The following is a 14,541-nucleotide window of genomic DNA, read 5'->3' on the forward strand; positions in this document are numbered from 1 at the left end:
ACCCAATCAGTATGTCCCTCGCAACATTGTTGTTATTATTAATCAACTTTTTTTCGTCATTTCCCCCCATTTCCATGTTATTAGTTTTTAATCACTTTGTTTTTTTATCCTGATTCATTAACTTAGATTAGTGAAATTATAAACAGATCTAATTCGCTCTCTGTTTTTCTTCCAGTTCTTTTGAATCTAACAGTTCTATTTGCAGACATCTATATATTATGTTCCGCTTCTTTTGTATATGAAATACCGAGATCTGGTAGTTCTTTTTTCTTCTGTTCGTTTGATCGTGAGTTTTCTCCTTCTTGTCTTATAAATTTGTTTCTGTTTATTCTCCTTTGACTTCTGGAACCGGCACACACACACAAAAAGGCCTTTGTAAATTATTTTACCTTTATAAATCTCAATTGGATCGTTTTTTATTGTCTTCAAATTTCCGTTGGATTTATCTTATCATTTCGAATTCAATTAAAGATTTTCGTTAGTTTTTTCTTTTCTTAATAGGTTGAATTTGTTATCCTTGACAGCGTTTTCTTTTTCCGTGGGTCAAAAAGAAAAGCTTGTGCTTGTTACAGTGATTCGAAATTTCCTAAAGCTTTATTTTTGGGGAAATTTTTTCACTTTTGAAGTTGGGTAGGTGGGCGGAAGAGTCATGTTGGAGGGCCGGTCCTGCGAGCCGTGTTTGTTGTTTGCAAGCTCTTGTCAACAAGGAACAGAGTGGGCTTACATGTATAATGGGAAGCGTTCACCGGAATTTGCCGAATCTGACGGTACTCTTCGGGAGACCAAATTGGCTAAGCTCTCATCCGATGATTCTTCCAGCGATGATAACAGTGATAATGGTAATATTAATACTACTTCCTCCCCAGAAGACTCACGTGACCTCCTCTTGCCTGATTCACGTGACCAATCCGACGATGACAGTAAGCAATCTGATTTTTCTTCGGATTTGAATTCTTCACTTATCCACCGTCACTCTATTGGACTAGACAAACCCGAAGACAGCCTGTTGCGTTCTGTGGAGGACTCACCGGAGGAACAGTCTGGGGAAGATAATGATGATAAGGGTTTTTCAGATTCTCATGAGGTGGAGCATGGTTGTGGGGAAAATGGTGGGGAATTGTTTTCAGATTTGGATTCCTTAATCCAACCAATTGGGAGAGACATCTCCATCAGTTGTCTGATAAGGTGTTCAAGGTCTGATTATGGTTCCATTGCCTCGTTGAACCGGAGTTTTTATTCCTTAATTAGGAGTTTAATTAGGAGTGGAGAGATTTATACGTTGAGGAGGTTGAATGGAGTGATTGAGCATTGGGTATACTTTTCTTGTCAACTCTTTCAATGGGAGGCATTTGATCCAATTCGACACAGGTGGATGCATTTGCCAAGGATGCCTCACAATGAATGTTTCATTTTTTCAGATAAGGAATCCTTGGCTGTGGGAACTGAATTGCTAGTTTTTGGGAAAGAAGTGACTTCTCTGGTTATATATAGATATAGTATTTTGACAAATTCTTGGACTTCTGGCATAAGTATGAATGCTCCAAGGTGCTTGTTTGGGTCAGCTAGTCTTGGAGAGATTGCGATTTTAGCTGGTGGTTGTGATTCTCAGGGTAATATCCTGAGCTCTGCAGAAATGTACAATTCCGAGACACAGAAGTGGGAGACTCTCCCTAGCATGAATAAGCCGAGGAAGATGTGTAGTGGAGTATTTATGGATAGAAAATTTTATGTAATTGGGGGAGTTGGAAAAGATACTAGGGTTCTCACTTCAGGTGAGGAGTATGATCTACAGACTAAAAAATGGACTGAAATTCCTAACATGTCACCTGGAAGGAGTGGAGCAGCTGGTGAGGCTGAGATGCCTGCAGCAGCCGGTGCACCCCCTCTGGTTGCAGTTGTAAATGATGACTTGTATTCTGCTGACTATGCTGACATGGAGGTAAAGAAGTATGATAAGGAGAGAAACTCATGGTTGACTATTGGAAGATTGCCTGAAAGGGCTGTCTCAATGAATGGTTGGGGTCTTGCATTCAGAGCATGTGGAGATCGCCTTATTGTGATCGGTGGACCTGGGACTTCAGGGGAAGGTTTTATAGAAGTGAATGCATGGGTTCCAAGTCAAGGGTCGCCTCAATGGAACTTGCTTGCGAGAAAGCAATCGGGTGGCTTTGTTTATAATTGTGCTGTCATGGGATGCTAGTTGATGGATTTTGGCGACATCATGTGCTGTGAAATGGTGCGACATTGCCACTGAGGTTTACATTATTGGTTTCTCCTCCTATTCAGAATTCTGAATTACTGTTAATGTTAATTTTCCCCATCTTTCCTTTTTTATATATTTTCCCTTGGATGGGAGATAATGGGGAAGAACTTCAGATTTTACTCAAGATTCGATAGAATGATTTACTGATACCCCATCTTGAGCTTTTGTTTCTTTTTACAACTTCATTCAAAATTTCTTCCATTAAATACGCGTCTTCCCCTGTTTTAAGTAACATGAGAACTTGAAAGGTTGGTGTCATATAGCACAGGAGTAGGTTTAATAAATTGAAGTACCAACATATCGGTAGGTCGCTATCAGAGATTGTTGAAGCTTTTTTAAGAACACAGAACTAGACATACGGGTTTTCTTCATCCTTAATTTTCTTGGAATGATCTTTAAGGGAGACAATAAGTTCTGGGGGTTGTAATCTTGGATGTTGGCTGATGTACTGATTACATTGATCATTACAATTGATGGGCTATATATTCCCAGAATTTTTTTTATGTACACTTTGGAATCTTTTGTTGGTTTTAAATTTCTTTTGTTCAGCTGATGCTGTTTGTTCTTATTCCTTTCAGCTATTCCACAAGCACGAATATAGAATTATATTCATATATGATTAGGACGTATCATAGTATAATTACTAATTGAAAACTTGTGTATGATTTAGCATCAATTGCTGTTTATAGATTAAGTGCATGGTTTTTCTAGTTTCTTAAACTTTTAAGAACAAAACCGTGCACTAAATTTGAAACCAGAACCTAGTCAGCCTGATATCTGCTTAGGGTTGGAGTTTAGAGTGCGCTCTGCAATGACGAGAATCTTAGTTTTCATGGCTTTTACGAGAGACTATCAGTTTCAAAGAATATTCCGTAAAACGAATATCTATTATGACCTCTCTGCCATGACATTCTTTTTAGGGCCGGTGGTGCAAATGAAGTTTATATTTTAGAAGCTAGGTTCCTACCTATACACACACACATATGAAGCATCACACAAATATAGCTTTGTTGAAGAAAATCGTCATGTGATGGGTACTAGATATAGGAAGGCACCGGAATAATCTCGGTTTATGGGATGATGTACCATGCATGCCTAGTTTCCATTTTCTTCTGTTCCATAGGTGGGAATATGAGCCAGTTTATTTTTATTGGTTTAGTTGGAATAAATATATATGTACTGTGTTTTGTATGTAAGCTAGATATGTGTTTGGAAACCAGAAAACTTGAGAAATCTTGCAAAAATGTCTTCTCTATCCTGTTTGGCCTGTATGTACATCAGTTTCCTTTCACCCCTTTCCTCTGCTGCTATATTTAATCCAAATTCACACACCGAGTTTCAGTCAGTCCAGGAAAATTCTATTAAGACTTTTGGTTCTCCTACTGCAATTTTGGGAATGCCGACACTTTACTAAAATCAGAAGGTGGTCCTATGCCCAAAATTTCAACCTTTTTTTCCTTCTTCTCTGCAATCAATTCTTTAGTGCTTGTCATATTTTTATTATTGCGGGGACTTGAGGTGTATTGTTTTCTTTCTTTATTAGCTGGGAAATTTGATATTATGGTGTTAAAAAAATATTGCCAATTAGCTGTAATGACTTTGAAAATTTGATTTGATCAGAATGCGGTGAGGCCACGTTAACCATAGGGGCCAATTCTCGTTGGTCAACCATAAAACCGTGTTTCTCAGTTTATTTAAGATTAAACTGTTGTATTATTAAAAACTGTTATATGAATTATGTTTGATATAATGTTAAGTTATATTATAGTCTTAAAAAAATTATATTTTAAATTTTAAAGATGACATTATCGAAAGATACAATGTTCAACAAGAAAACTAAAAACCTCATTTGAATTTCTTGATACGATCGGTTATTTGAATAAAACCAAAGTTTTATTTTTTAACTTTTTTTCTTATAATTCAAAAGTATTTTTTTATTTTTATAAAATATTTTTTATTTTAAATAGTGATGCTTTTAAAATATTCGGATCGGTTTACAATTTTCGTTCAAAAACAAAAGCAATTTGAATCGAATTGTTATCACCTAAATCATAGTATATTTTCCAAAACAATCTTGATATAAAAAAAAAACGAAAATAAGAAGACATAACGATAAAGAAAGGCACTTTCTGATGAAAAGCTGGCAGAGTAACTAAATATTCTTTCCAACGCTTGCAGACTTCTTACTCTCATACAAAACTGTAAGCTTTTTTGAAGAGTGCATTTATTTTGCAACCCGCCCATCTGTGTAAACTGCAGGCCAGTCCCTTGGTTTATTCTGCCAAACTTGACCCCAGAGTTTGCCTTCAAAGAGTTAGGGGGCCAGCATTATATTTTCTTAATAACTATTAAATGAGAACAAGCTGATATCGTCGACATTTAGTGATTTACGCCTTTTAAGTGAAAAATCAAGATTGATGAGATAACCACCGTTCATCGACATTTTTTTATTAGATAAATGGAAGTGTAAGGGAAAATAATGGTAAAAAAAGAAAGTGGTCATGGGTAGGGCAGTAAATGAGACGAGACAGATTGCGAGGTACTCGAGATCGATTTGATCAAGGCTCGATAAATACTCGGATCGAATGGACTCGACTCGAGCTCGAGCTCGACTCGAGTTCTTAACGAGCCGAAACGAGCTACTCGATATTCGACTCGAAAAGCTCGTGAGCTACTCGAAAAAATTTTATATTATAATTTTAGATTTTTTAAAACTACATTATTAAAAATATATTTAAAATATATTATTGATAGTTATAAAATTTTAAAAATATATAAAAAATTCTATAATACAACTACCATCAAATTTTATTTTAACCAGCCCAAGTCCAATTGTTACATTGTATATTACTAAAAGAAAAATAAAAGTCCATTTAATTAAGCACATATTAAATTACATGTGTTTGGTTGATTTTTTCTTTCTTATTTTAACTTTTTATTGCACAAGTACATGACAACATAAAATAAAATAAAAAAAATAGCCAAACAATAGAAAAATTAAAAATGGTTAAAAATTACTTTTCAATAAATATTCTAATATTTATTTTAAATTAATAAAAAATTATTTGTCTAATGACAAATATTTAATATATTTCTAATGATAATATTTTTAATAACTAATTTTTTAAATTGTTGTTATATTTTGAGGTTTCGGGTTCAAATATCAAGGGTTTGAGCATTTAATATCAAGATACTATATTGTACTTACCTCATAAATCATTACCAAGTCGATTAATTAATATATTTGACTATTTGAAATGAACCCTAAACCCTAAATCATAAATACTAAACCCTAAACTCTAATCCCTAAACCTTAGGCCATAAATACTAAACCCTGAACCCTAAACCTTAATCTTTAAACCCTAAACCATTAGCACTAAACCCTAAAACCTAAACCCTAAACTCAGTTATATGATAGGGGTTAAGTATGTACATGAAGGTAACATACAAATTATGCTAAATGATGTTATGTGACTCTTAAATAAATCATTTGCATACTTATACATAAACATATCAACATGTTAAATAAATATCTACACCTTGCTGATTGAGACATGATTTTATCATATCTTAATGATGACTATCGACACTGTTTATAATCGTCTGTTTATTTTAAATTATATCTTTCAAGTAATTTCTATAGATCTACCTTATAAAAATGGCCGAGAAAGCTAAAACCAATTAACTGGCTTTTCTCCATGGAAAATACGAGCTTGGTCGAATGCCATGAACTTTGCCATGAAAGTTGTCATGAAAGTTTTCTACAAATCAGTAAGGAATCCATGTAAAACAATTAAATGGATTAAGATCTACAGAGAGAATCAATCTAATAACTCACGTGGAAGGAGCTTGCAGCAAGCAATAAGCAAGAATAACTGCAATCATTGCCCATACACCCCTATAAAAAAGCAAATGGGAGATACTTGATATATGTCAGCAAGTAAAAGGGCTAAGACATTACAATGGCATTAGAAATATATAGAAACCTTTTTACAGATGTTACAAGATCACCAGATTCGTTTCTCTCAGGATCAAGGGCTCCACTTGCCCAACTATTAAACATATAGAGACCAAACATATGAGTCTTAAATATAATTTAAATTTAAAGGAGAGAAAGAAGTTTCTTCTTAGAAAAAAATGACAACCAAATGATTCACACAACTCAAAAAAAAAACATAAGCATGAATTCAAACCAGGAAATACGAATTATAGCAACAAAAGAAGAATTTGTGTGTTATTAAAAGATAAGTGACCAACAATATAAAAGATGTCTGTAAATTGAAAAAGGGACAAAATGCAGAATTTACAGTCAACCATATGCTAAAAGGAAGTATATATTAAGCAGGGAACTTACATAAGAAAGCATGCACCAATGAACCGGCATCTTCCAACGGGGAAGAGTGTTGCCATGAAAGTTGTCGGCAAAGAGAAGGTGATTAGAGTCGGGATGATGGTTCCGTCATGAAGATGGTGAAATATCCCTGTGCTGGACAAAACTGTCACCGCCAATAATGCTCGGGACCTCGCGAACCAGAGTACCAGACAATCCATGGGAGATTTTGAATAAATATTCTTATAGCTGCTGACACCTTTCTTTTTCTTATTTATTGCAATTCATGGGAGATCAATTGGAAGTGGAATGTTTGGAACCAGGATTATTAATTCAGAGCGTTGAGTTTCGGGAGAGAAGAAGAGGAGGAAGAAGAAGATGCACAGTATACTATATTTAGCTTGAAAGAGGGATATCCCACATCGGTAGTTTTGGGGAATAAGGGGTAAAGTCGAGTTTATAAAAGGGATGGGTTTCGGCAGTTGAAAATTAACTTGTTTTCGAGCTCAAAATTGAGCTTGAATTGAGCTCGAGTTTCGAGCTTGAATTGAGCTTAAAATCGAGCTTGAATCGAGTTTTGAGTTTTAATTGAATTCTTGATTTTTTTTGAATTTGAGTCTTTTCGAATTCGAGTCGAGTTTTAAAAATATATTTCGAGTTCGAGTCGAGCTTAATAATTTTTAGCTCGCGAGTTTTCAAGTTGAATCGAGCTTGAGTTTATACTTTTCGAGTTCGAGTCGAGCTTAACAATACTCGAACTCGACTCGGTTCGTTTACACCCCTAGTCATGGGAAAATCCACCTCTCAATTATTGTCAAATATATTTATAATTATTTTAGTTGATGATATAAGATATATAGTCATTATGATTATTCTTAAGTTAATAAATTAGGTAAATTTAGTCGTTAGATTTTAAATTTCGTTATAAAAGTTTACGTGAGTTTGTCAATAGTATTGACCTATGTTTTCTAGTTGACTATGATGCTCCTTAACTTGGTATAAATTCTTTGGATGCTCCGGTGAACGAAAGTGCTTATCCGAAAGTTTTGATGGGTCATATTTTTTAAGGGATCTAGTGTTTTATTCTACTATATCAACTTATTGTTGGTACGATAATAAGGAGTTTTAATTGTTCTTAAAATTGAATTATATTGATTCTTTAAATAGAATTTTTTTTATTTTTTTTTTATTTATAAAATAATAAAAATTCTTATCTGTCTTAATTTTAATAAACTGATTTTTCATTATTTATTATATACTATTTCAATTTCGGAGCCTATAAGAAACAGTGATACGTGATCTCATATATTGTATGAATAAACAAATGCTATAATTTGTTGATTTATTTGAGAAATAAATTTGGATGTGACAAAGAAAAGTGGTGTACTGTTACTGGTGTGAAGTCTGAACGTAACGTAACAAACATGAAAATGAGTCAGAATATGTAAACGACACGTGTTTTGATTAATGCCGCCCTGCTTCAATTTTACTTTTATTTTGCTATTTTATAATTTATTTTAAAAAGATTACTACCTTGTAACTGCAAGTTTATTAACATTTATAATAATTAAAAATAAATTTTGTACTATCTTAAAATTTTGTTGACCGTATAAATTTTTTTATAGATGTGAATAAGTAAAATTTACATTTAGATAATTATAAAAGATTTAAATTAGAATCAAACGAAATAAGATTAAATAAATAATTTTACCATTATCAATTTTTGATAATGTAATAACATTAAATGTTTAACAAAATTAAAGAGTTTTATCATGTAATCTAAAACATATACTTGATTAGAATCAAATGGGTTTTAGGATGGAGATGAAATTTAGATGAAATTTAGGTTGTTCAATTAAAAGTGTTCACTTTAAAATTTTATCATGTAATAGGAGAAATTTTTATTATTAATATATATATATATATATATATATATATATATATATATATTTCTAGATCTGTCATTATAATCTCCCATGCTCTTTAGCCTTCTTATGTTCTCATATATATCAAGTGTTAGCCTGTTAGGTGCAATGACGACATGGATAGACACAAATTTCCTGGTGGAGAAGTAAACTTATTAAATTTTACATATCATAGAATATATAAAATTTTAAGGGGTAAAAACATATTTTTAATAGAAAGTACAAATAAAATTTTAAAATATATAAAAATTTAAAATTTTTAGGAGGTAACTGTCTCACCCACCTGCTTTAGGTCCAACCCTAAATGATGGATTTATAATTACTATAGTGAGTACGTGTTCACTTTGAAGTGTGATTTTTTTAATTACTTATTTTAATTTATCTTAAAATTTTATTTGTGTTCATCTTATTAAAAAACTTTATATTATTAATATTTATGTGTTAATTCCATCTAAAATTTTATGTTATTAATATATGTATATTATCCTCAAAAAATAATTCTGGATCGGTGGAAGTATAAGAAGAACGGACCCTTGTAAGCAACACGAAGGTTCTGCATTCATTAAGCATTGAACCATAAGAAAATCGACTCCTACAACCATTAGGTTGGGCCGTTTGGTCCAAGCAAAGTAACCCATAAAATATAAAGGATAAAAAAGGAGGAAAGAAAGTAGTCCAAATCACATTTTCAAAAAGAACAAAGGTCTGACAACGCTATTTAAGAAAAATCTAGACCTTTTCTAAGATACAGCATGCTTTTGATTATTAATTTATTTATTTATCTTGCGGGACTTCGCCTTTCTACTACATCAAATTGTACTTTCACATGCTCAATCTATGGGTAAAAGTATCGTATTATATTTTTATTGAGAAACATATATACTAGAAAATATACCGAATTCATTGATAATTATACATGCTAATACATCATTTTATAGCTTGCAATGCTAGTCTGTTAAACTAACAATCTAACAACTTTGTGGCGCAAAAACTAACCTAGAATACATGCAGATACACAACAAGCACTGATATAGCCTAACATTCTACTTACTCTTCTCATCTTTTCCTTGTTTTAATTACAAACCTACAACCCTGGCACCACACATACACTGCGATGAAACTCCTCAAACGCAGACTTGGACAGAGGCTTTGTAAAACCATCTGCAACATGATGTGTAGCAGGTATATAGTTAATTTTAAGTTGTCCAGCTACAACCTTCTCTCGAACAAAATGAATGTCAAGATCTATATGCTTAGACTGAGCATGATAGATGGGATTAACACTCATAGCCATTGCTCCCGTATTATCACACCAAACCACCGGTTCTCTCCGTTATTGTAACCATAAGTCTGCAAGTAAAGCACTCGTCCAGGTGACTTCAGCAGCCGCATCAGCAAGACACTTGTACTCAGTGTCTATTGTGGACCGGGACATAGTTTTTTGTTTCTTTGAACTCCATGCAACAAGGCATTTTCCAATGAACACACCATAACTAGAGATAGAGCACCGATCATCTATATTGGCTCCCCAATCAGCATATGCAAAGGCGGACATTGTCAACTCAGCCTCATTAGCTCGAAACATTAAGCCATAAGTCACAATACCAGTTAAATATCGAAGAATACGCTTGACTGCAAGCCATTGTGTTTATCGTGGTGCATGCATGAACTGTGCCACCTTTCCAACACTGTAGGCTAAGTCAGGATGAGTATGACATAGGTAGAGCAATAAGCCAACTATGCTGCGATATTCACTCACATTTAACAACAACTCTCCAACATCTTTTGAAAATTTCGATGCCAGAACCATGGGCGTGGAACACGCAACTGCTCTTGTCATGCTAGTTTTCTCAAGCAGTTCTAACACAAATTTTTTCTGGCTTAAGAAGAGAGAACCACGAGAGCGATGCGCCTCAATTCCCAGAAGAAACCGAAGCGAACCAAGGTCCTTGAGCGAAAATCTATCACTGAGTAACTGCACTACTTCTTGAATTTCACAAGACGAAAGTCCAGTAATGACAATGTCATCAATATATACCAACACATATATGTCACCAACATCTCGTTTACAGAAAAATAAAGAAGAGTTTACTCGTGATGCAATAAACCCTATCTGTACAAGATTGTCCTTAAGCTTAGCATGCCAATTCCTAGGAGCCTGACGTAGTCCATAAAGCACCTTCTGAAGCTTGCAAACCAGGACATATCCATCTTCAGCAACTTGCTCAAATCCTGGTGGTTGTTGCATGAAGACATCTTCAGTGAGGTCTCCATTAAGGAACACATTATTAATTTCAACATGTCTCAACTCCCAGTCATTTGATACTACTAGTCCCAACACAACATTAAGCGAGGATAATTTAACAACCGGGCTGAATGTATCAGTGAAGTCATATCCTGGTACTTGCGAATAACCTTTTGCAACCAAACGCGCCTTATGACGATGTATGGAGCCATCTGGATTGCGTTTCAGTTTAAACAACCACTTGTAACCAATAGGAACATGACCCTCTGGTAGTTTAACTAACCTCCACGTGTTGTTCCTTTGAAGAGCATCTACTTCAACTTAAACTGCCTCCCTTCAATTGGCCGATTGCAATGCCTCTTGAACTTTGGAGGGTATCTCATTGTCAAAATGACTAGAGTACACCTTAGATTTGAAAACTCCACATTTTTTGTGTGTCTCCCTAGTTAGTAGAGTAGTTGATGTAGTTGGCACATTAATAGGCAACACCAACTCTTCAAGCACCTGAGTCGTACTGTTTTAGTTTTACTTGTATTATTTATACCCGTTGAAGTAGAATTTGACCCTGAGTCAGCAGTAGTGGTTGGCACTCCAAGAGATGTGACCCTAGCAACATGTGAATTGGACACGTTCTGGTATGACTGGTCTGCAGCCTCATCACCCACCGCATTATATATATTACCTTGATTAACAGTTAGAACAGCTTCACTAATCCACTTTCTTGCATCTGCAACAATTGGAATGTCTCGTGAACAGATAACATGTGCACTACGTGGAGAACAAGCTGCAACTTCATATGCAAATGGAAAAACTCTTTCATTAAAAACAACATTTCTAGATATATAGACTCTACCATTACCGGGAAGACACTGGTAGCCCTTGTGCTGAGGACTAAAGCCAAGATATGTACAAGGCTGAGATCGAAAGCACAATTTATGATTCTGAAAGGGTATTAGATGCAGAAAACACTGACACCCAAAGACCTTTAGTGAAGTATACTCAGTTTTTTAAACAACTTCTCATATGGAGTTATTCCTCCAAGCACAACCGTAGGAATACAGTAGACCAAATGAACAACAATCACTATTGAATATGACCAGTACTGCATGGGCAAGGATGCTTGGGCCAACAGAATAATACCTAATTCAATAGCATGATGATGCTTATGCTTAACCACTCCGTTCTGATCAGACGTGTGAGGGCAAGTCAACCGATGCACTATCCCAGACTTGGCAAGTAATGTAGAAAAAACTCGATACTCTCCACCCCAATATGACTAAAGAACTTTGTTTGAACCACCAAATTAATTTGCTACCAGTTTATGGAACACATGAAATGCTTCAACAACTTGAGCTTTATCTTTGATTAGATAAAACAAGTAAACCGAGTTAAAGCATCCACAAAGGTGACATAATAGCAAAATCCATTTGAAGCAATGTAAGGAGGTCCCCACAAATATGAAAATACTAGTTCAAAAGGTGCAGTGTATTGAGTATTGGATGAAGAAAATGGTAGCTTGTGACTTTTGCCCATAAAGCAAGCCACACACGTTTTATTAATATCAACATCAAACTTTACATCAAGTTCTTTAGCAATTTTATTGAAAGCAAAACTAGTTGGATGTCCTAAACGACGATGCCATAGCTCAGACTGGGACACATCTGTAGTTGCAAGATGAACTGCAGTACCACAACCTTCTACACAGGGACCACCAAGCGAAAACATATATAAACCTCATTTCTCTTCACCTTGCAGTAGAATCGCCTTAGAGAATTCATCACGAACAAAACACTTCTCAGTATGGAATTCAAGATAAACCTTATTATCCCTAGCAAGCTTAGAGATCGAAAGTAAATTCTTGGTTATGTGAGGCACATGTAAGGTTCTTAAAGAAGAAGAAGAGACAATCACAGTACCAATGTTATGAATATCAATAGAGACTCCATTGCCAACAGTAAGTTTACTTGGACGTCTAAATTCAGCATGGTTCGAGACATTTGCAACATCTGGAGTGATATGATGTATATCTCCTGAATTCACCACTCAGTGATCACTGAATCTGGAGATCGTATTAGCTTGCAAATGACATGCTGCCTGAGAATGTCCTTTGCAGCACTCAAAGCCTAGGCTTGAAGTCTCAGTAGTTGAATAGTGTGCATTGGAAGACTATCCTTTATGATCTTGATACTCAAATGTAACACACATAAACGCTTCATCATAACGGTGCCAGCAGCGATTAACCAAGTGGTCGAGTTTGCCACAAAGTTGATATTGAATCCGAGCTCATCCTCGACCTCGATTACCATTTCTATTAGTAAACGACGAGCGTGTAGATTTAGAATCATGTCAACTATTAGTAGAGGAATCATGAACCTCCTCTCTCTCAGTAATATTGACAGCCATAGGAACGTAATCGAATTGCTCATTGAAGCCGGCCAACTGTGCTTCAACATCTAATAGAACAATATAAAGGCTTTCCAAGGACAGTGTTTCTTTCATTGTGGTGATAACCGCCATAAATGGTTGATACTCCTTGGGCAGTCCTTTCAAGATGCTTGCAACATGTCCAACATGTGAAACTGCACTACCACACGAGGCAAGCGCATCATATACTTCCTTTACTAGAGTGAGATACACTCTCATACTATCATTGCCTTTCTTAAGCGACTATAGCTTGCAGTGCAGGCTCATAGCAGCCATCGTGGATCTGCTCGCAAAGAGTTGTTGTACTACATTCTATACTGCAGCTGCCGATTCAACGCCCACAAAATGAGGAAGAAGATGAGGACTAATGGTCGACAGAAGCAACGAAGCAAGCGCACTATCCTGCTCCACAAAGTCCTCAAAGGCATCATTGGCACGAACTGCACCAATATCATCAAGAATCATTTCCGGCGGTGGCTTCAGAACTCCAGTCAACAAGCATTCGAGGCGGTGACTCCTTATAGTAAGCAAAATTTGCTACTTCCATAGGAGAAAATTCATCTCATCAAGAACAACATTAATTTTTTTGTGAGAGAAGCCCGTACCCGTGGATGATTCCATGAACACCAAGCAAGAACGTGTAGCCACACTCATTAGACAAGAAACCCAAGACCAACAGCGAAAGATACCATATTGAGAAACGTACATACTGGAAAATATACTGAATTCATTGATCATTATACATGCTAATACATCATTTTATAGCTTGCAATGCTAGTATGTTAAACTAACAATCAGATAACAACCTAACAGCTTTGTGGATCCAAAACTAACTAACCATTACTAGTTATATTAGAATACATGCAGATACACAAGAAGCACTGGTATAGCCTAACAATTTTATATATTATTGTTCTACTAATATCATAAAAAGTAACGTTATTATGACCATAAATATTTACTAAATACATTACTCATTTAACCTCACCTTTCTCTAAATCCCTTAATTAAAAAATACTCATTCGTGCTTAGGGATGATAACAAGATGATTTTTAAAACATCCAACTTTAATCTAATTATTATTATTCATTACAAATTTAAGTTCATAAAAAATATGAATTCAAAATCTTAAATTATATATCAAATATGTGGTTCGATAAAAAGTTAAACCCACTAAAATTGAATCATCATGATTTGAATTCCCATGATTTCAAATTATTTTAAAATCCAAGTAATTTTATGAGAAAAGTGACAACATAAGGGAGCTACATGTCCCTCTGATGTCTATAGTTTATGATGTTAGTCTCATGGAGCACACTGAATATTTGGAAAGTACATGTAACACATTAGCAAA

General features: G+C 34.9%; 1 protein-coding gene and 1 long non-coding RNA gene across 2 annotated transcripts; one reads left to right on the top strand and one right to left on the bottom strand.

The window, feature by feature from the left end:
• The first annotated feature begins 479 nt into the window (after window positions 1–479).
• On the top strand, window positions 480–2,811 carry LOC120187611 (F-box/kelch-repeat protein At1g26930-like). Its single transcript, XM_039191296.1, has one exon. It carries the CDS (start codon window positions 650–652, stop codon window positions 2,198–2,200), a length of 1,551 nt encoding a protein of 516 aa, XP_039047227.1. The 5' UTR covers window positions 480–649; the 3' UTR covers window positions 2,201–2,811.
• Window positions 2,812–6,100: 3,289 nt separating this feature from the next.
• Window positions 6,101–6,652, bottom strand: LOC120187612. Its single transcript, XR_005522322.1, has 3 exons — window positions 6,618–6,652; window positions 6,250–6,315; window positions 6,101–6,161 (listed from the first exon to the last, which is right to left on the bottom strand). It is a non-coding gene; the product is annotated as an uncharacterized LOC120187612 (long non-coding RNA).
• Between the last annotated feature and the right edge of the window lie 7,889 nt (window positions 6,653–14,541).

This window comes from Hibiscus syriacus, unplaced genomic scaffold (genome assembly GCF_006381635.1).
Source record: "Hibiscus syriacus cultivar Baekdansim isolate YM2019G1 unplaced genomic scaffold, ASM638163v2 tig00113725_pilon, whole genome shotgun sequence".
In the NCBI taxonomy this organism is placed as follows: domain Eukaryota; kingdom Viridiplantae; phylum Streptophyta; class Magnoliopsida; order Malvales; family Malvaceae; genus Hibiscus; species Hibiscus syriacus.

What these genes read in the sequence shown, in the direction of transcription:
- LOC120187611 (XM_039191296.1), top strand. Translation starts at nt 650, where the DNA reads ATGTTGGAGGGCCGGTCCTGCGAGCCGTGTTTGTTGTTTGCAAGCTCT.